Source organism: Carcharhinus amblyrhynchos, chromosome 1 (assembly GCF_965287045.1).
Source record: "Carcharhinus amblyrhynchos chromosome 1, sCarAmb.v2.hapA, whole genome shotgun sequence".
In the NCBI taxonomy this organism is placed as follows: Eukaryota; Metazoa; Chordata; class Chondrichthyes; order Carcharhiniformes; family Carcharhinidae; genus Carcharhinus; species Carcharhinus amblyrhynchos.
Genome location: NC_137324.1, coordinates 60,925,859 through 60,947,875, shown reverse-complemented (window position 1 = coordinate 60,947,875; position 22,017 = coordinate 60,925,859). Strand labels below are relative to the sequence as shown.

The following is a 22,017-nucleotide window of genomic DNA, read 5'->3' as shown; positions in this document are numbered from 1 at the left end:
GTTTGTATGGACAAGGCATGACACGTAGTCCAGTCCAATGACTAAGGTCACATGACACCCAGACTACTTTTCCAATAGCTAAAAACTACTGAATCCAGAAGCAGTAACAGAAATGAGTGACAGCATCAAAACGCAACCGCACAAAGTCCAATTTCACTTTAATACAGCCGTCAAATTGTTGCCAGAGATGAGGGTTGACGAGGCAGTCAAAATGCCAACAGTCAACTCACCGAGAATCGCCAACTCGTTTGGCAAGCTGGAGTCTATGTAAGCTGACATTGCGATTGTACACGGTGAAAATGCATTACAGATATCATTCCAACCACAGCCACATACATGCCACCAGAGAGGCTGCTCTTTCACAGCACACAGCTAATAAGGAAGAGTTGATTCCACCAACTGAATAAGGAACAGAATGAACATCAACCTCAGAAGCTCCCCAACAACTACAACATATCAGCAGCAACACTTGTCATGGCAATAATATTCCCTCGAGTGGCAAGAACCTACAAGCATTAGATGAACAACCAACAATAAATTGGAATACCTGAACAGTTTAACTATTAAGTGTACAATGCATGTAAGAGACAGATGAAAGTGAGACAGACTAGAATGAACAGTGTTCCCCTAGTTGGTGATGATTTTCTTAATAGAAAACATTAATTTGTGACTCCAAATGATAGTGCATACAGTGTTTTTTTTTCCTTTTTATAAATAGGGGGCTGTTTGGAGAATTGCCTTTGTGCATCGGCAATGTGCCAACAGTGGCTTGCCATAGTTATGTGGCCTGCAAATCATGTGACCTCAGATATCATTCCTGTTTGAGGAAAGGATTTAGACAGAAGCCATTTTATCCAACACATGGAACAATCAGTACCTTAAAATTTCTGTTCTTTCCTGTCTTCTGTTCTTCAGTATTAATGCACATTGTTCTTATTATATACAATTATTCTTTTAATCACATCTCTGATTATCTACTTGCCCTCAAAGTAATCTGATTGGCAAATTGGAAATATGTACACCTCCTGCCATCTGCAAAGCCATATTCAGCTGCCATGAAAAATAACTCTCCATTCAAAAGAAATATATGCGTGTGTTGCTTGTAAATATTGCAAATTGTATGATAACTATTTTAAATCTATAAATTCAAAAAGCATATGCCAGTGTATATAGTTACAATATAGCAACTGAGCAGGATTTTGCAATGCCAGGAATAATCTACATTCACTGAGCAAGGTATGCATTATCTTTATAAAGGTCAGCAGAATGGGCAGTGATTATTATCTGTTTGAATTAATGTAACAAGTTCAAAGGAGGACAATACTTAAAATAACGCTTGAATAATGCATAGGCCTTTAGAAAAATTTCAAACAAATCATTTCCAATGTATAAATATGTTTTAGTAACATATAGAAAATATTAAATATATACACCGTATTAACAAATGATTTTGAATAGCAATTTTTCTTCATGCAACTGCAAAATACTTTCACCATGAAAATAATTTTACAACTTTCATCATTTCTCCTGAAGCAGTTGGAATTTACAAAGCCTTTGTCCTGTGCTGTACTTTTAACATCATTTTGTGAACTTTCACATCTTTTCCTTTAAAGGCCTTCTGAAAAATCCAGCCTGCAAGTAACACAAAGTTTGCAATCATTATGAAAACAATCACTACTTTATAATCATTTATTAGAATTTAATAAGTAGACATTTTCAGAATTGCCAACATGTTGGATTTCGCTTGCACAAGGCAGCATCAATGGTTTTTTTCAAAGTGTCTTAGTTTAGTTAAGGAGCCTGGTACTTGTAATGGGAAATTAAAAGTAAACTAAACTTATGTTGACAAATGTAATTGTTGCAGCTTCTGCCCTTTCCATAATGAAACACATTCATTACTATTTTGGGTGACACTGCCAGTAAAGCATTGAAAAAGCATCGACAGATTTAAAGTATCCAGAAAGCCTTGCGAAGAAATAGATGTTGGGACTTTGCCTAACAAAGTTAGTAACTGGGAATAATAATGGAGGGAGAACTACCCAGTACAAGGTCTTTCTCTGTTTGCAGTGTCTTAGGTTCTTATTCTGTTGACCCAAGGGATATTGTCATCTTTCTCTTGGGGATTTTGGGGGCGGTGGGGACTGAGGTGCTAAATGGAGAAATGAAGCAGCTATGTTGGTAGCTATGTCATGCTACCAATATTTAACTATGACAGGCAGGGAATGGACAACTAAAGCAGTGATGGAGGGAGTTTGATGGGATGGATTTGTGGCCATGGGGCTCACAACCTTATCTGTCATAGAATCATAGCATCCCTACAGTGCAGAACGAGGCCATTTGGCCCAATTGCGTCTGCACTGACCACAATCCCATTCAGGTGCTATACCCATAATCCTACTTATTTATACTACAAACCTCCTGACACTAAGGGGCAAATTAAACTGCACATCTTTGGAGTGTGGGAAGAAACCAGAGCACCTGGAGGAAACCCATGCAGACACAGGGAGAATGTGCAAACTCCACTCAAAGAGTGACTCAAGCCGAGAATCGAACCCGGGCCCCAGATGCTGTGAGGCAGCAGTGCGAACCGCTTAGCCACCATGCTGCCCACCTTATTTGTATCCATATTGAAATAAATTGAACTGAATTGCACTTTGTCATATCAAATTTGAGTCAATATACATTTATAAATTTTATGAATGAATTACATTTTTGAGGAAAAAATCTGTACTTATCAGTCTGGCACATTCCAAGATCCAGCATTCCACCACAATCCAAGCTCCAAGCTACTCGCCATCCTGACTTGGAAATATATCCATTTGTTCAGTGTCTCTGGGTCAACATCCTGGAACTCCCTTCTTAACAGCACAGTGGATGTACCTAAACCATATGAACTGCTGCAGTTCAAGAAGGCAGCTCACCACCACCTTCTCAAGGACAATTAGGAGTGGGAAATAAATGCTGATGTGGATATGCCGGCGTTGGACTGGGGTAAACACAGTAAAAAGTCTGACAACACCATGTTTAAGTCCAACCGATTTACTTGGTAGTAAACTCACTAGCTTTCGGGTTAGTCCCTTCGTCAGGCGAATGGAGAGTTCTGGCCTCAGACAGAGCATATAAAGCACAGACAGTTTACAGATTACTGATTAGAATGCGAATCTTTACACCTAACCTGCTGTTCAAATCCTAAAGTGGCCGACAATGTGAGTGGAAGGGGCACTGATCACAGGTTAAGGAGATGTGTATTGTCTGCAGACAGTACAGTAAGTGATGTTTTGCAAACCCAGGCAAGTCATGGGGGTTACAGATAGTGTGACATGAACCCAAGATCCCTGTTGAGACCATCCTCATGTGCGCGGAACTTGGCTATCAGTCTCTGCTCAGCGACTCTGCGCTGTCGTGTGTCGTGAAGGCCGCCTTCATTCTCCGTAAGCATTCTCCAAGGCGGCCTTCACGACACACGACAGCGCAGAGACTGATAGCCAAGTTCCGCACACGTGAGGGCGGTCTCAACAGGGATCTTGGGTTCATGTCGCACTATCTGTAACCCCCGTGACTTGCCTGGGTTTGCAAAACCTCACTTACTGTACTGTCTGCAGACAATACACATCTCTTTAACCTGTGATCAGTGCTCCTTCCACTCACATTGTCGGCCACTTTAGGACTTGAACAGCAGGTTAGGTGTAAAAACTCGCATTCTGATCAGTAATCTGTAAACTGTCTGTGCTTTTTATGCTCTGTCTGAGGCCAGAACTCTCCATTCGCCTGACAAAGGGACAAACCCGAAAGCTAGCGAGTTTACTGTCAAATAAATTGGTTGGACTTAAGTGTGGTGTTGCCAGAAATAAATGCTGGCCAACTAGTGATGCCCACATCCTGTAAATGAATTTAAGAAAAGAACTGCAAGCTGAAAGATGTACTAAAACTTGGTGTATGCCACAGCGGCATACTGAGGAGAGGGCACAGTCAAATGCCCTCCTGTCATTCTGCACCGAGGGGCTGGAATTCAGCTTTAAGCACCAGGGAATACTTAATATGAAACATTAACATTTAACTGTTAGGTTGTATACATTAAAATGAAGGTCTTGCCCTTTGTGGGAGTGAACCTCGCTATGTCACTGGTGAGGGACTGGGAAAATTATGGAATATGAATGCTCCAGAAAGAATTGTATTTCCCAATTCGCTCTGGATTTTTAGCCCATGTCGACATTCTCTCTGACGGTGAAAATTGCCCCCAAAGCCACTGCCTGGCTTTTCTTTGGTACATAGATGATGGTCATCTTCTTGAAGCGGATAGGGACTTCAGATTGGTGTAAAGAGAGTTGGGTTGCCCTCATGCCTGCATAGTGCGGAGGGTGGGGGGGGGGGGGGGGGGGGATCACCCATCATTTGTAGGTTGGGGGGAGGATGTCCCTCTTTGGTGAGGGACAGGTGGTGCTTCCCTGCCCTGTGGGGGGCACTGTTTCATATTTTGGAGGAAATGGAGTGGTGAATGAGCATGAAGATCAGGTCATCATTTAAAAATGGTGGAAAGAAGTTTTGAGAAAACTTATTGCAGTTGGACCTGGGTCATTCATAAGCAGTGGGCAACCTCCCCAATCCAGATCAGGTTGCAATTTACCTGAAGAGTTATCCAAATATTATTCAAAGTAGAAACCAAACTGCATACCAAGATCAAAGAAAAATTGGCTGGGTGTCTAGACCCTGCATTTTGCTGTAAAGGGGTGTGGGGGAGGGGATGACGTTGCAATGTCATTCGAGTATAATACAAGATTCATTTACCTTCCACAGTGCAAATATTACAAGTGCTAGAAGCAGTAGACCAGCAAGAACACTCAGTATAATCACCCAGATTGGAACACCGCCAAGGGACTCTTTTGACACAGTTAAGGTCACCTGCAAGTTAGAAGCATTTCATTAGCATCTCAACCAATTAAATGAAGGATAAGAGTTCCACATATTTCCTTATGATTTGAATTGAGATGAGACTGAAGGATGCTTGGTTTTTAAGAATCAGTTGGCCAGTTCCAAAATTCCAATCCTACATGTTACGTTTTTTTGTCCCTTAATCATTTCTTCCTGAAAAATATTGTCCAGCTGCTTCACGAATTTCCTTCCATTGTTTCTTGCCCCTGTTTATATTCCAGGTGATCAGTTGAAACCTCTCTTCAACTTCAGCTTTCTCAGCTTTAAGTTTATGAAGTTGGTGTTCTTGTGACAAAGCTGAATGTCTATAGTGTAGAAGAAGGCAATTCATTCCATCCCGTCTGCACTGACTCTCTGACAGAGCATCTTATCCAGGACCTCTGTCCCTGTAACCCCACACATTTCCCATGGCTCATTTGTCTAATCTATTCATCTTTGGACCCTAAGTGGTAATTTAGCATGGTAAATCCATCTAACTTGCACATCTTTGGACTGTGGGAAGAAACTGGAGCACTCAGAGTAAACCCAAGCAGACACAGGGAGAATGTGCAAACTCCACACAGACAGTCACCCAAGGCCAGTATTGAACCCGGGTCCCTGCTGCTGTGAGGTAGCAATGCCAACCACTGTACTGCCTTTCTTCTGCATTTAGTTAGTTCAAAACTCTGAACATCACAATCAATTTGAGATCTTGCATTCGGTAAAAGTCAAATAAGATCTAGATCTTCCACGAGAGGAGAATTATAACACACAATTGAAAGTGAAGGATTTCAACCAACATGAAGGATGTAATTTTGAATTCAGACAGTTTTTTTTAGCAATTCATCACTTTGTATAATTGAAATGTACTTCCCTGGCTTTGCAGCAGAATTATCCCTGGCAGGGTAGAGTTGGAGGAACTAAATGTCTGGAAGGATAGTCAGAGAGACCCTTGCTTGACAACATAGAAGTTTGAGGCGTCACTAGCAATGGTGAGGTTGGACATAGACAGAGGTAAGGGAATTCTGTTTATTCAGGAACATTAGCATTTGCTCAGAATGGAAGGAATTCATGACAGTAGTAAACAATGGCAGTGTTGGAGTGGCATATGCCTGAGTCTGTGACACTGAAAAATTCCAGCAGTTATTATGTAGGTGCTCCTTATTGATTAGAGGGAGCACTGAAAATCACTGTTCAACATTATGTTCCTGCCTACTGGCCAGCTGCCACTTCCTGCCAGGATTGGCCAGAGATTAATGAGATCAGAACAGTTCATTATTCCCATGGCCCTGCTCACACAGCTCCTGCCTCAACTTTAAATCAGGGATTAAATGAGTGAATTCTCCTTGTTATTTTTAATAGTAATGCATCATGCTAATTGAATAAAATATTAAGTAATATGGTAATGAGTTTATAATTCTTCTTATGATATACTGGCATCCCTTTCCATAATATTTTTTATCTTCTCTCAGTGTATATAGTCTTAGTTTTGTAATAAGAGAGGATCTCAAGGAGAAGACTATTTTTCTTTAATTTCTGAAATCCATCAGCTCCATATGCATCGAAACAGCTTGAATTCCTCAGTCTTATTTACGGATGAATTTTTTTACTCTTTAGTGGAATGTGGACACCACTGGCAAGGCCAACATTTGTTGTCCATCCTTAACTGACCTTGAACAGCATGTCTTGCTTGGCCATTTCAGAGGGCACTTAAGAGTCAATCAGATTGCTGAGGCTCTAGAGTCATGTACAGAACAGATTCGGTAAGGATGGCAGACTTCCTCCCCTCAAGGACATTAGTGAACTAGATGGGTTTTTAGGGCAATTGATGATAGCTTCATGGGCATCATTAGTGAGACTAGCTTTTTATTCCAGATTTATGAATCTGGTGCCGTGGTGGAATGTGTCCCCAGAACATTGCTTGGACCCCTGGATTACTAGTCCAGTGACATTACCACAATGCTAGCATCTGCTCATTTTGACACCCTTCCCAAACCAAGTTCATTATTTCGATGTCCCTTCTCAGGCACTTCTGTCTTCTCCACTCTCACAGCCATGTCATCTTTTGTTTCTCCTCTATTAGGTATTTTTCCTTCTATTTGCCACCCGGTCAACACTGGTCTTCATCCTGCATATTTGCATGGCACAGTTCTAACTTAAATTCTGTTTGAACAAGCCTGAAACTACCTTTTGTGTTTCTTTTTGCATTCTACAAAGACCCCATTGTGAAACCCATCACTGCCTGGCTATGAACAGTAATGCTAAATAGCCATACTCCTCTCACCAACTGTCAGATCGAGTCTGTTCACTGGGTGTGAACATTGCTAACCTATTTCTGATTCCCTTCACGCCACCCACAATAACCCCTTGCATTCAGGCAGTGGAGTGATCATTGCCACTCTCAGCAGTTCACTGTAGAATATCTGTTCACTTATGCACAAAGCCAAAGTCATCCAGGGCCTTATTATGGATGATTTTGTTTCTCATGGCTTTGAGTGGAGGCTGTGACACTTGGTGGCAACATAATGCTTCTTAGTCTGATCATGCCTGGTTATACTTAGCACCCCCATATAATTTACCACAGTGGCAGCATGCTTTCATCAGTAAATTACAGTAAATTGTACTTTGCCCTGCCAAAGAACAAAGAAAAGTACAACACAGGACCAGGCCCTTTGGTCTCCAAGCCTATGCCTACCATGATGCCTTAACTAAACTAAAAAAAACATTGCCCTTACTCAGTCAGTTCCCTTCCTATTCATGTACCTATCCAGGTCCTTCTTAAATGTTGCTAATGTGCATGCTTCCACCACCTCCTCTGGCAGCACCTTCCAGAAACCCACCACTGTCTGCGTGGAAAAACTTAACCCTGCACACCTCTCTTATACTTTCCCTTTCTCACCTTGAACCTGCGCCCCCTCGTAATTGACACTTCCACTCTGGGGAAAAGCCTATGACTATCCACCCTGTCTATGCCTCTCATAATGTTGTGGACCTCCATTTGGTCTCCCCTAAGCCTCCATCCTTCCAATGAAAACTGTCAACCTCTCTTCAAAGTCAACACTCTTGAGACCAGGCAACATCCCGGTGAACTTTGTTTGCCCTGTCTCCAAAGTTTTCAAGTCTTTCTGGTAGTGTAGTGATCAGAACTACACGCAGTACTCTAAATGCGGCCTACACAAAACTTTATACAGCTGCAACCTAATTTGCCAACTCGTTTGTACTTAATGTCCTGGCTGATGAAGGAAAGCATGCCACATACTTTCTTAATTATCTTGGCCACTTATATTACCACTTTTAGGGAACTGTCGACTTGCAAGCCCAGATCACTCTGTATGTTAATGTTTCTAAGGGTTCTGCAATTTACAGTATCACTGCCTGCTCTTCTCCTTTGAGCACCCAACTTTATTCTGTCACTTTCTCCTTTTTAACTCTACTGCCACCTTGAGTTCCTCTTTGAGGTACTCTCCTGTCCTTCTTTCCTCAGCTTCTAAAACATATAAACATAGAAACATAGAACAGTACAGCACAGTACAGGCCCTTCGGCTCTCAATGTTGTGCCGAGCTACGTCCAAACCCAAGATCAAGCTATCCCACTCCCTATCATTCTGGTATCTCCCTATCATTCCATACTGAAGAAATCCTCAAACTTAGCTGGCTGCATCCACAGAGGGATTTCTGTAGGGATTTTCCCACTCATCCATTATAACTTCAATGGAAGAACCATAAAAGCCTCAGGAAAATGCTGCACGTGCTGTTTATTTCATTTCTGTGGAACTTTTGTGGCTCTTTTCCTGACGTTATGAAAGACAAGTAGTCTTTAATGAGAGCCAGCTGGTGGTAAAATCCTTATCTGGAGAATCTATAAGTAATGATAATTAAATAAGAAGGTCACCACTCACCATCATTCTTTCCATTGCTTTATTCAGTATGACTAGCGGTGATTCTTCAATTGTAAGCGTAGCAGTTATAACCAAGTCTATTGAATTAAAATGTGCCTGTAATAACAAAAATAAACTGGTTACATCTCAGAATAATACATATTGACACATTTAGGTTGTTTTGTTATAGTGGTGTTGCTGAGGTTGCTGAGCTGACCGTCCTCTAACTGCGGCCGACAACATGGAGAGCCAGGCTGCTATCTTTAATGAGAAGATGCACCCAGTGGCGAAGAAGTCGCCACCCAGAAGATTGCAGCTAAAGTGCTGCTGCTCGCTAATGCTATGTGGGCTGTACAGCACAGTGGGCTGGGAGAATCACCCCCAAAGTGATTCAACTGGGCCAAATTCAGCTGTTAGACAAATTAGCTTGAATTTTCCCAGTTTCAATTATCTTGTGTTTTTGATTTGATTTAATTCTGATTGTTGCAAGCGAGATCTGACAAGAATGATTCATTTTGAAGGGAAAAGGAGCTTAGTGGGGGATGCACTATTCTGCTCTGAAGTAACAATCTCTCTCTAATCAGCCTGCCAAGGAGAGAATGTAACATACAAAGCCTGAACTTCCTACTGAAGAAGTCTAACCGTAAGAGGCTGTGATGAGAGAAATGGAAAAGTGTTTTTTCTAAATTCATTTGTGGACATGGACATCTCTGGCTGACCAGCATTTATTGCCCATCCCTAGTTACTCTAGGGCAGTTGAGAGTTAACCACATTGCTGTGGCTCTAGAGTTACATGTAGGCCAGATCAGGTAAGCATGGCAAATTCCCTTCCCTAATGGACATTAGTGAACTAGATGGGTTTTTCTGACAATCAACGATGGTGTCATGATCATCAGTAAATTCTCAATTCCAGATATTTTTATTGAATTCCAATTCCACCATCTGCCATGGCGGGATTCAAACCCAGGTTCCCAGAACATTAGCTGAGTTTCCGATAATTTAGCGATAATAGCACTAGGCCGTAGCCTAGCCTCCCTGTGTAAATGAAAGCAAAATGTCTGTCTGTCTAATTGTTGGGAAATTCTTCTAAGGTCTTTGAGCTAATCTCCACCTGATGAGATGATATCTTGGACTAAGGATCATGTTGTAAGGGAGTGATCCCCACTGATGAGGGGATCCCATGGTCTTGTTTACACTGTGTCCCCGTTGACATTGTAACTCAGACATACTTGAAACAACCCTTACCATTCATTCCAAGAGCGAATGTGACAAATTTATATTACAAATCCGCAACTTTCTTTCAATATTTTATTTGTTTTTTTTCCTGTATTTTATTTGTTTCATGAAAGTGATGTTCCAAGACACTACAACTTAGTACTTGATTACACACACAGAGCCAGAGAAACTGAAAAGACCAGGGCAAAAAGGCAAACCAAGTATTGACAGAGGGCAAGAAACAGCAATTAGAGATAGGGACGATAAACAAGCTAGAGCAAGAAGACAAGTGAGAACCAAAAACTCAAAGGGAATGATCATCCAAGAGTTCATCATAATTATGAGTCATAGCTAGAAAATTATACTGGCAGCACATCAGTGGTAATATGGAATATACCACTAATGTGGTATAATATTAACAGTCACCTTTAATGTGTTGTGCAAACAGTAAAGTACGATTGACACCTTAAGTCACCCAGTGCTGTTTATTCTAACGGGAACATCAACAAAATCAAACCACTTCTTGGGAGATATTAGGAAACATAAAAACTGAGTAGAATTACCAAGGATTGTTACTTAAGATAATTGTGTGAAAGTAGGTAGACAAGTGATTGAAAACTGTTGGATATAAGGAATGCTTTGAGTATGTTACTTCATAGAAATAATCTTGTGATCTGATTTTCAACTTTAATATCCATCTCATTCAGTCCTTGTGTCCGTTAGGAAAACATCTCGGCTTCTTACATCAGTAAAACACTTCCTTTATTTCAATTTTTAATAAGTTTTATTTTCAACTCTTCATTTCTTGGACAGGGGTGCATTGCCCAGTTTGTATAACATAAAAACCACAGTGGAAATATTGGCTGAAATGTTAATTATATTTTTGTTTATGCAAACTTTATGACCAGTAAATCCATTCCACTTACTTTAATAAAAGAAGGCCTCCATATCCTTATTGACATATTAAAATAGACTTCATCTGATGGATTTATGGTGCAGACAAAGTTGGCACATCCTGCATTATTTTCACATTTCTGTTAGAAAATGTTAAAAAGGTCATTGTCAGTGGATTTATAAATGAAATACCAAAGAATAACCATTTTTTACTCTAGTTACCACTCGAAAGTGAAGAATAAAAATACAACTTTTGCACTGGAATTCTACTGCCTGATCTGCCACGGAATCGGAGCAGGTGAGGGGCGGACAACAGAAATTTCCAGTCTCAGGTCGAGCAAGGCCATAAAATCCTGCCTAGATGTGAAGTCACTTTGGATTAAAATTATGTGAACACTCCTGGATCTTTTTTATGCTCAGGATTTGGACATTGTTGACATTATCACATCTATAGTTGTCCTGAGTGGTGAATGTTTTGTAACTGCATTGCTTGGTACGCTACTTACAAGACTTTAAATCACATTTACCCTTTCTGAAAAGCTTCGTTCAAATTTCCACTGGTTGGAGATGCTTGGGACTTGTAGTGAAAGAATTCCCTCAGGAGTCCACAGCACAGTCCAACACTGGTGAGCTCAGGGAATCATACCTCATTTTTGACTGTACCGGCTTCTATATAGGTTTAAAGGACCCCATGAAATTGACAGGCCAGGGAGGATTCAAGTGGATGGGAGGGTTGTGGCAGGTTGGCAGAGGTGGGGGCGGGAGGGGGGCTTGGGGTTAGGGTAGTGGTGGTCAAGGGAGTTGGATCGGGTCAGATGTGGGTGGGGGAGATCAGACATCAGGGATTGTGGGGCTTTGCATATTCGGGGGTAGTCAGAATGGGTCAGGTCAAACCATGGCTCTGACTCCAGCCTACCCACTCCTTCATACCATGTTATGAAAGTAGTGTGGACAGGCACTGTTGGACATGTGTCAGGATTGTGGTGTTGGAATATGACTGAACTTATAATTCCTGCTTCAAGGATCAAGAAAATCCCTTTCTAATAGCACTGTGTGTGTACTTAAACTAACTTTCTCCTACCTCCAACTTTTGTGAGTAAGACACTTTCTTTTCTCCCCCTTTCCATTTCTTTTCTGGGGGAGATTAGGGACTTGCAGCAACTGAAAAGTTGCTGTAAGAAGGCAGCTCATCACCATCTTGTCATGAGCAGTTAAGGATGGGCAATAAATACTGGCTGTGCCAGGAATGTCTACATCCTGTGAAATAATTTTTAGAAAATCGATGAATCTTAAACACAAAAGATAAAAGATACGCATTTGAAAAGAAGCTTACAAAGTTATCCCAAACTACCTTATCAAAGAAACACAATAAAACTGTCCTTTTGGCAATAACCCTTGTAGATTTTTAATCATAAAATTCAGGAAATATTACGCAAACTGTGAAACTGTTTTCATTTTAAACAGAATTACAATCCATGACTTTCCAGAATAACTCCAAGCTGATGTGGATTTTCCACTGTGAGACTGAAAACTAACTATTCTCAGGACAAGTAGTTTTCTGGCTAAAACCTGAGTTGCTTAAACACACAGAGGTGGCTCTCAGGGATACGTCCCCACAGCAACTCCGTAAGGCTGAAGCCCTGTTGTTATAAATACTACTTTCATCCCTTCGATCTTATTCCTCCACAGTGTCCAAATATTTATTTGAAAACTCACATTCCCAAATATTAAAACCTTTCGTGTTCCCGATTCAATATTATTTTTGGGTGAATAAAATTTTAAGATGCCTGATCCTCTTTACTTGTGAATTTCCTGAATAATGCAAACGTTCTTTGTCACCTTTGAAATGCAATAGCTACATGTCAATTTCAAAATTTATCCCCAAATGCAAATTTCAAATTTACTCTGTTTACTTGTAAGTCAAAACACACTATAAGGCCATCATTACAAAATTTAAAAAAAATGGATGCGATCTTACTTGCCATTCATGCCATGCTCCCGCTGCAGCATAATCGGAGAATTTGTGGCCAACCAAATCTCCGTCTGCTCAGTGGGATGGGAAAATCCCATGAATGGTGGTAAGATTCCAGCTAACATCTTTAATCTTTCATCCCTTAGCCTCTGCAGACAATCTGATTTAACAATTTTTCCTTTGATGAACTCTAGACACACTTAGACAGTTTTATCCTTATCTACACAGAATATATACATAAACACAAAAATATGAAAATATACAAATATCATCACACAAGAATGCAATGAAAATATCTGTATTGTAAGCATATAATCGGACAGATTATAGGGGACCAGGTTTATTTCCCCAAATGATATTAATGTACAGATTTCTTAAAATCTTGTTTCATGGTCATATGGTTTCCAGCTATCAGCTCACAAATTACAATACTTTTTTTTAAATAAGTTTTACGGCCTGTGGCATTGCATGATAGTATTTAAACTCACATCTTCTGTGCTCTTAATCCAGTCCTTTACATTATACATGCTGTCTATATATACACAAAATCTGACACAAACAATAATTACCCCAACTGTGTTTATGAGGTACTCCTCCACTGGGGATGGTTTGTGAGGGTTTTTAGACTGTATCTTCAGGGGATCCATGAACTGTGAGTCGTGGCAGCTGACACTATTATTCTGCCAGATGGAAAGGAAATAAATTGACACAAGTTTCAAAAAGGCAAAGGCTACATACATAAATGAATCCAGCTTACTACAAATACACTTGGAACCGACTAAAAACGCTGTGGATGAAAATACTGAATTACGCATAAAACAATAACTGTACGGCTTAATTTGTAAATCACACTGCAAAGGTTTCAGAATCTTATGAAATCACAATTAGTTTATCAAAGGATAGAGTCAATGGCTAGTTTTCTGCAGTGCCACTGTTGGCCTGTAATTTTACTGCCCATTGAAAGGCAGAAATTTAACTGAACCAGCTGCATAAGTACCGTGCTTCAGGTGAAGATCAGAGGCTGGGAACTCCTTAATGAGTAACTCACCTCCTGCCTCCCCAAAGCCTGCCCACAATCTACAAGGCACAAGTCAGGAGTGTGATGGAATACGCTCTACTCGCCTGGATGAGTGCAGCTCCAACAACACTCCAGAGGCTCAACAATATCCAGGAAATAGCAGCCTGCTTGATTGGCCTCACATCCACCAACTTAAACATCCACACTTCAACTACAATATGTACCATATAGATTCATAAACATCTACACCACAGAGGGACATCAGTTGGTCCATCATGTTCATGATGGTCAACAAAGATTTGACTGATCTGAGAGGGTAGAGATACAAAAGGGTCCAGAGGGACATTTTTTTTCACACAGAGGGCGGTAAGTTCCTGCCAGAGGTAGTGGTAGAGGCGGGTATGATTTTGTCTTTTAAAAAGTGTTTAGACAGTTTCATGGGTAAGATGGGTAGAGAGGGATAGGGGCCAAACATGGGCAATTGGGATTAGCTTAATGGTTAAAAAAGGGGTGGCATGGTCAAGTTGGACCAAAGGGTTTGTTTCCATGCTGTAAGCCACTCACAAATTTGATTGAGCTTTTTGAAGGGGTATGAAGAAGGCAGATGAGGGCAGTGATGTTGTTTACATGAACTTTAACGAGGCTTTTAACAAGGTACCACATGGTAGGTTGGTGCATAAGGTTAAATCTCACGGAATCAAGGGCGAGGTAGCTAAATGGATACAAAATTAGCTTGATGACAGAAGCCAGAGGGTGGTTGTAGAGGGTTGTTTTTCAAACAGGAGACCTGTGACCAGTGGTATGTCTCAGGGATCTGTGCTGGATCTACTATTATTTGTCATTTATATTAATGATTTTGGATGAGAATATAGGAGGCATGGTCAAAAAGTTTGCAGATGACACCAAGATTGGTGGCACAGTGGACAGTGAAGAAGGTTATCTCGGATTGCAACGGGATCTTGATCAATTGGGCCAGTGGGCTGACGAATGGCAGATGGAGTTTAATTTAGATAAATGCGAGGTGATGCATTTTGGTGGATTGAACAAGCGCAGGACTTACTCAGTTATTGGCAGGGTGTTGGGGAGAGTTACAGAACAAAGTGATGTAGGGGTACAGGTTCATAGCTCCTTGAAAGTGGAGTCACAGGTGGAAGAGTGGTGAAGAAGGCATTCAACATGTTTGATTTCATTGGTCAGAACATTGAATACAGGAGTTGGGATGTCTTGTTGAAGTCGTACAAGACATTGGTGTGGCCACGCTTGGAATACTGTGTACAGTCCTGGTCATCCTATTATAGAAAACATATTATTAAACTAGAAAGAGTGCAGAAAAGATTTACTGGGATGCTTCCGGGACTTGATGGTTTGATTTATAAGGAGAGGCTTGATAGATTGGGACTTTTTTCTCTGGAGCGTAGAAGGCTGAGGGGTGATCCTATAGAGGTCTATAAAATAATGATGGACAAAGATCAGCTAGATAATCAATATTTTTTCCCAAAGATAGGGGAGTCTAAAACTAGGGGGCACAGGTTTAAGGTGAGAGGGGCGAGATACAAAAGGGTCCAAGGGGCAATTTTTTCACATAGAAGGCGGTGAATGTCTGCAATGCACTACCAGAGGTAGTGGTCGAGCTGGCTACAATTTTGTCTTTTAAAAAATGTTTAGACAATTACATGAGTAAGATGGGTATAGAGGGATATGGGCCAAATGCGGGCAATTGGGACTAGCTTAAAAAAAAGGGCAACATGGACAAGTTGGGCCAAAGGATCTGTTTCCATGCTGTAAACCTCTTTGACTCTTTGACTCTTATCACATTTTCCAACACTTGGCCCATTGCTCTGGAAGTAATGACAGCACAATTGAATATCTAAATACTTCTTCATTGTTTCAATGTTGCAGACTCAAATCTCTTTCAGAAAGTGAGTTCCAGACTCCTATCACCCTCCGAGTGGAAAAGATTTTCCTCAACTCTCTTCTTAACTTTTTACCTCTTACCTTAAATCTATGCCCCATGGTTATTGACTCCTCTACTAACTGGAAAGGTGCCTTCATATCCACTCTATGTCCTTCATAGTCTCATACACCTCTGTCAAGTCTCCTCCCAAACTTCACTGCTCCAAGGAAAACAGCCTCAGCCTATCCAATCTCTCCTTATTGCTGAGACCCTCCAGCCCAGGCAGCATCCTGGTAAATCTCCTCTGCATCTTCCCCAATGCAAGCACATCCTTCCTATAATGTGGTGACCAGAACTGCTCACGGTATTCCAGTTGTGGCCTAACCAGCATTTTATACAGTTCAAGAGTGGCCTCCCTGTTCTTGTTTTCTATGCTATGGCTAATAAAGCCAAGTATCCCATATGCCTCCTTAACCACCTTATCTACCTATCCTGCCACCTTCAGGGATCTGTGGATATGCACTTCAAGGTCCCACTGATCTTCAGTGCCTCCCAGGGTCCTACCACTCATTGTGTAATCCTTTGGTTGTTAGCCCTCCCAGTCCAAAGATGTGCGGGTTAGGTTGATTGGCCATGCTAAGAAATTGCCCCTTAGTGTCCTGGGATGAGTAGGTTAGAGGATTTAGTAGGTAAAATTTGTAGGGACATGGGGGTAAAGCCTGGGTGGGATTGTGTTTGGTGCAGACTCGATGGGCTGAAGGGCCTCTTTCTGCACTGTAGGGTTCTGTGATACTATGATTCAAAGTACATTACCTCAAACATTTTCAGGTTGAATTATATTTGACATTGCTCTACCCACCTGACCAGTCCATTGATATCCTTGCGAAATCTACGGCTATCCTCTTCATTATTTACCACCCTATCAATTTTTATGTCAAACGTGAACTTCTTGATCATACTCATATATTTAAGTGCATATGATGCATAGTACAGCAACCCGTCTAGACTGCTTCAATGGCATCTTCCAACTCTCCATCACCTAGAAGGCCAAGCAGGTTGGAATAACAACACATGCAAATCCCTCTCCAAGTCACACACCATCCAGACTTGGAACTATGTTACTACTCCTTCACTGTCGCCAGGTCAAAATCCTGGGGCTCTTTGTTGCTATATCTAAGTCACAGAAATTACAGCAGTTCAGGAAGGCAGCTCTCTGCCACCTTCTCAAGAGCAATTGAAGTGGGCAATAAATGCTGGTGGAAGATTGTGGTTGATGCCAAATCACTTGAACAAAAAAAAGGCAGGGGAATTAAAGGCTAGCAAACACACTGGTGGGAGGTTCCAGCTATAAAGCTGTGGAACAGGGTACCAGGGTAGTGTACAATGTTGTCCTTTTGCTAGAAGGATGTAGGTTTAAATCCAATTCATTCAGATGGAGGTGAATGTCTCTTCTTGGGCAGTTTTGAGCAAAGTGAGCATGGGAGGCCTCAGGTAACAGGAAATGCCAAAATACACAGTCAGTCAGGTAGTATCTGTGGAAGAATATTCTTGCCACACACACTGTCTGATTTGCTGTGTATTTCTAACATTTTCTGTTTTTATTTCTAATTGCCAATATCTGCTGTGTTCTGCTTTTATACGGATGACCTCAATCAATTGCCCACTTAGTATAAATAAATAACACAAAATGTATCATATAATCTCAATCATGAGGTGACACAAACGTAGATGGGGAGGCATGTGGTGAGGATGATACAAAGAGTTTACAGAGGGATATAAAGAGGTTAAGTAAGAGGCAGATGGAAGATAATGTTGGAAAATGAAATTATGTACATTGGTTGAAAGAATAAAGGAGCTGAATTGAAAAAACACTGCAGAAAGTTGCAACACAGAGGGATTTGGGGTCCTCGGGGTTAACAAAAAGCTAGCATGCAAGTTCAACATGTAATAGGAAAGGCAAATAGAACGTTGGCCTTCATTTGAAAAGGATTAGAGTATAAAAATAAGGAATTCTTGCTAAAACTGTACAAGGCACTAGTTAGAACGCATCTGGAATATTGTGAAGTTTTGGTTCCCTTATCTGAGGAAAGATAGCTTGGCATTGGAGGCAGTCCAGAGAAAGTTCATTAGATTGACCCTGCATATGAAGGGATTTTCTTACGAGGAGAGCTTGAGCCTGTACTCAGTGAAGTTTAAAAGAATGAGAGGCAACCTTATTGAAACATATAGGATTCTTAGAGCGCTTGACATGGTAGATGCTGAGGGGTTAGAAACCATAGAAAATTACAGCTCAGAAACAGGCCTTTTGGCCCTTCTTGTCAGTTTAGATTCAATTTCTGTTCTGTGCAATGCAGAGAACAACTCTTTCATTAAACCTGTAGTGTATTACTTTGAGTCTATATGTGCAAACCACATCTTTTTCTATATAATTACAAATTTGTGTTTTCTTTTAGTTCCACTGTAAGCACGTAGCAGTAGCACATGGTTTCCAAACCATGTGGGATAGATTTAAGTCAAAGCCTAATCATTCTTCACCTGGGAACTAGGAGATAAATGTTCCATTGAAGTGACATTAAAAGATTGTGTTAATGTTACTCAAACTGATTACTGTTGGATAATGAATTGCTCAAGGATTGTGTGCTCTGGACTTAGACATGAAGGCTTGGATATAAAGTTTGTTTGTGATACCAAACTGGGAGGACAAGCAAACTGGCAAGAAGAATACACAAGATACAGGAAAACATGAAAAGATAGGGGAGAGAAAAGGGAAGTGGCAGGTGTATTTTGGACGTGCTGGAACTCTTGCAGAGTAGAGCAAGGAGATCATCTAGAAAGATATTAGCTAAATTGACACTTAATATAACAGGAACATGAGTGAGGGTTTCAAGAATGGTGTGCATGTAGCAGGAATGAATGACGTATCTGTGGCTATGTTTCTCAGTGGAGGGAACTTGTTCCTGTAGATTTGAATTGGAATTTGCATAATTCCATTATTTTGAAAATTGGAGTCAGCATCAACATGGTAGAAAAGGTATTCAATACTTCACAAATGTTTTAATCTTCCACTTCCACAAATGGCTTTCATCGGAAGGAATTTGTCAAAAGTGTTCAACTTTTTGGAAAATGTACAGCTCAAGTTATGAAAAATAAATGCCCCATTGACTGTTTCAGTTAACAACTTGTTACTTCACACATTTGGACCATTTTTGAGTTATCAACTATTGTGTATTAACTTTTATAAATAAAATTCATAGGAGTGTGCAGAAAACTTTGTGGTCTACTTAACCATAAGGGACAGCAGCACCATCAAATGCTCAATGCATTGGTTAAGAATGCATTGCTCTTACTGCCTAGAAATTAGCACTAGATAAACAAAATGAGAAAGAAAGACAAGGAGAGCAACTCTCCGGCCCCGTGTGCCCAGGCACAAATCATGTTATTGTTGGGGAATCGTGCGACAGTGGCCAAACACAAATTGCCACTGGGAGGACCCCTTCTGGGAGTTTCCCTGCCTCCATCCCACAGGGTGATGTAATCAGATTAGCATGCTTAAATCTGCATTTAAATATGCAAACTGCATTTTAGCTGGATTCACCCGGCTCATGCTATTCATTAACCCGCTGGTGCAATGGGAAGCTGGTGGTAATCACTACTGATCTCTATAAATAGAGACCAGGCGTGAGGCAGTACTGCTAACCATGTGCTATGGTGCCAACCACTAGTTGTGCTAACTAGAACCTACTGAGAGCTCAAAGATTTGAATGTGAAAATACAGAAACCCGAAAGTAGGAACTTCTGCTAAAGAAGGGGGAGAATTTGCCTCTGTAGCACTTTTTTTAGTAATAGAAATCAATTACTGCTGAGCTATCCTACCAAGCTTATGATTTGTAGGCAATATCTGCCCAAGTATAAGGGCATTTACAAATAGTCCCCTCCTTGTAGTGTTTGAAATGTAGAAGGCTTCATTGGTGATGCCTTTGGTGGGTTCCCTTCTAATGGGGTTCCTAACCACCCTAAGGGTCATTTTATAGATGCACCATAGAAAGCATCCTTTCCGGTTGAATCACAGCTTGGTATGGCTCTGCTCTGCCCAAGGCTGCAAGGGGATTACAAAAGGTTGTGAATGTAGCCCAATGTATTACGCAAACCAGCTTCCCATCCATTGACTCTGCCTACACTCTGCCTTGGCAAAGCAGCCAGCATAATTAAGGACTGCACACACTCCGGACATGCTCCCTTCCACCTTCTTCCTTTGGGAAAAAGATACAAAAGTCTGAGGTCACGTACCCACTGACTCAAGAACAGCTTCTTCCCTGCTACCGTCACACTTTTGAATGGACTTACTTTGCATTAACTTGATCGTTCTCTACACTCTAGCTATGACTGTAATATTACATTCTGCAGTCTCTCATTTTCTTCTCTATGAATGATGTGTTTTGTCTGTATAGCACACAAGAAACAATACTTTTCACTGTATGTTAGTAGATGTGACAATAGTAAATCAAGTCAAATCAAAATCAAATGAGTGGCGCACTTTGCTGGGTTGCCTGGGCATTAGAATTTTGGCTCCAATTTCTTCAAATGACAATATTGAGATTCACTTCTCTGCATTATCATCTCATGGTAAGATTATTTGATTATAATCAGTTTTACTGATCTATTTTCTCATTATTATTGTTTCTGTGTTTTATTGACAGCAACTGACATGTATTAACATTTATGGCAGTTTTTAATGATGACAAAATGAAATATCAGGAAAAGAACAGACAGGAAAGAGATTCCAGTATCAAGAATCTGCAGATGGGAGTGCAGAGATAAGACTTTGTACTGTGATGCAGAACAGTGATGAGCTCCAAGATTTTTATGCAGATTCTCTGATCTAAGTGAGGCTCCATGCTGGGAACACAGATCACTGAATAATCCCTCATGTTCTTTGATAACAGTCCAATCAAACATCATTTTAAGTTTTTGCACGAAAAATCAATGGCATTCAGGCACCTTATCCATTGTATTCACTGGACTGACTGAAAAAGCAAATCAGACTGTAAAATGGCAACTTACAGAAGAAAATGACATTCCAGTCAAATATAGAAGAGTATTATTTGCAGGAGATACGTATGGGAATGTTACAGTCATTGTAAGATATGAAATTGGAAAGACTCCATCATTTTGGATCTGTAAGTAAAACAAAAGGGAACATTTTAGGAATGTTTTAATTAAGATTGTTTTAATGCTGACAACATATTACTTTGCCTTAGGTAGAACTGATCGGAGCTACAATATCAGCAGTCATGATATTGCACAATATCATTGTAGAAACCTGCTGGCAGGGGGGGTGAAATTTTTTCTCTTGCTAGTTTTAGTGAAATGTCAACATTGCTACAAAAACATCACAATTTATATACATTCAACTCCCAGCAGAACTGCATCAGAAAAATGTTCACCCGCTACCCTTGTTTGCTTCTACATTAACTCCGATTGGCCTAATTTATTTGACTGTGGTATGTAGCCATTTCCAAATGTACCACTTAAAGTCAGACTGCACTCTTAAAGGGGAGGTCCATTTTGGCTGGTGTTGTGTCACAACAACAGAAAATTGTGACTGAGTGAGATCCACATAAAAATTCACAAGCTAAGTAAAAACATATTTAACTGTTTAATGAGCACCTGTTCTTTAAGAACATATGAAAGAAGGCACTGACCAAAGATTGTTACTACCAGTCCCCTGATGTCTGGTGTTGGAAGTTAACTCCTTTTCTAGAAGCTCCGAGAAGTGAATTACACCACACACCTGCCCTAACATGTCACACGGAATTTCACACTTGGTTCAGGGTGGAGGGAGGAGGCGGGGGGGGGGGTGAGTGGGCTGCGGTGATGCACAAAGTCCACTTATAAAAGGGATTCTTGAAAGGCACACATTAAAAATGCGAAGTGCTGGACTTCACTCAATGGTCATTCTGTCAAGGCAATGGAAACTGTTAACCAGCCAGAGGGTGGTGGGTGAGTGGAATTTCACTCAGAGGGTGGTGACTGAATGGAATCGGCCGCCATTGGTGGTGGTAGAGGCGAACTCGTTAAGGTCTTTTAAGAGACTTCTGGATGAGTACATGGGATTTAATGGGATTGAGGGTTATAGGTAGGCCTAGTAGGTAGGGAGATGATCAGCGCAACTTGTGGGCCAAAGGACCTGTTTGTGCTGTAGTTTTCTATGTTCTATGTTCTATACACCCAACAAAAC

The 22,017-nt window shown here is 40.8% G+C and overlaps 1 protein-coding gene across 1 annotated transcript in view; it reads right to left on the bottom strand.

Moving 5' to 3' along the window:
- Nucleotides 1-666: 666 nt before the first annotated feature.
- The window catches only part of itga1 (integrin, alpha 1), a 181,416-nt gene continuing 160,065 nt past the window's right edge, over nucleotides 667-22,017 (bottom strand). The window contains exons 26-31 of the mRNA XM_080185552.1: nucleotides 20,841-20,954; nucleotides 13,437-13,547; nucleotides 10,928-11,035; nucleotides 8,808-8,903; nucleotides 4,786-4,899; nucleotides 667-1,632 (exon numbers count right to left, since the gene is read on the bottom strand). Coding sequence (XP_080041678.1) covers nucleotides 1,594-1,632; nucleotides 4,786-4,899; nucleotides 8,808-8,903; nucleotides 10,928-11,035; nucleotides 13,437-13,547; nucleotides 20,841-20,954 — 582 coding nt within the window. The 3' untranslated portion in view covers nucleotides 667-1,593. The remainder of the gene's footprint in view (nucleotides 1,633-4,785; nucleotides 4,900-8,807; nucleotides 8,904-10,927; nucleotides 11,036-13,436; nucleotides 13,548-20,840; nucleotides 20,955-22,017) is intronic.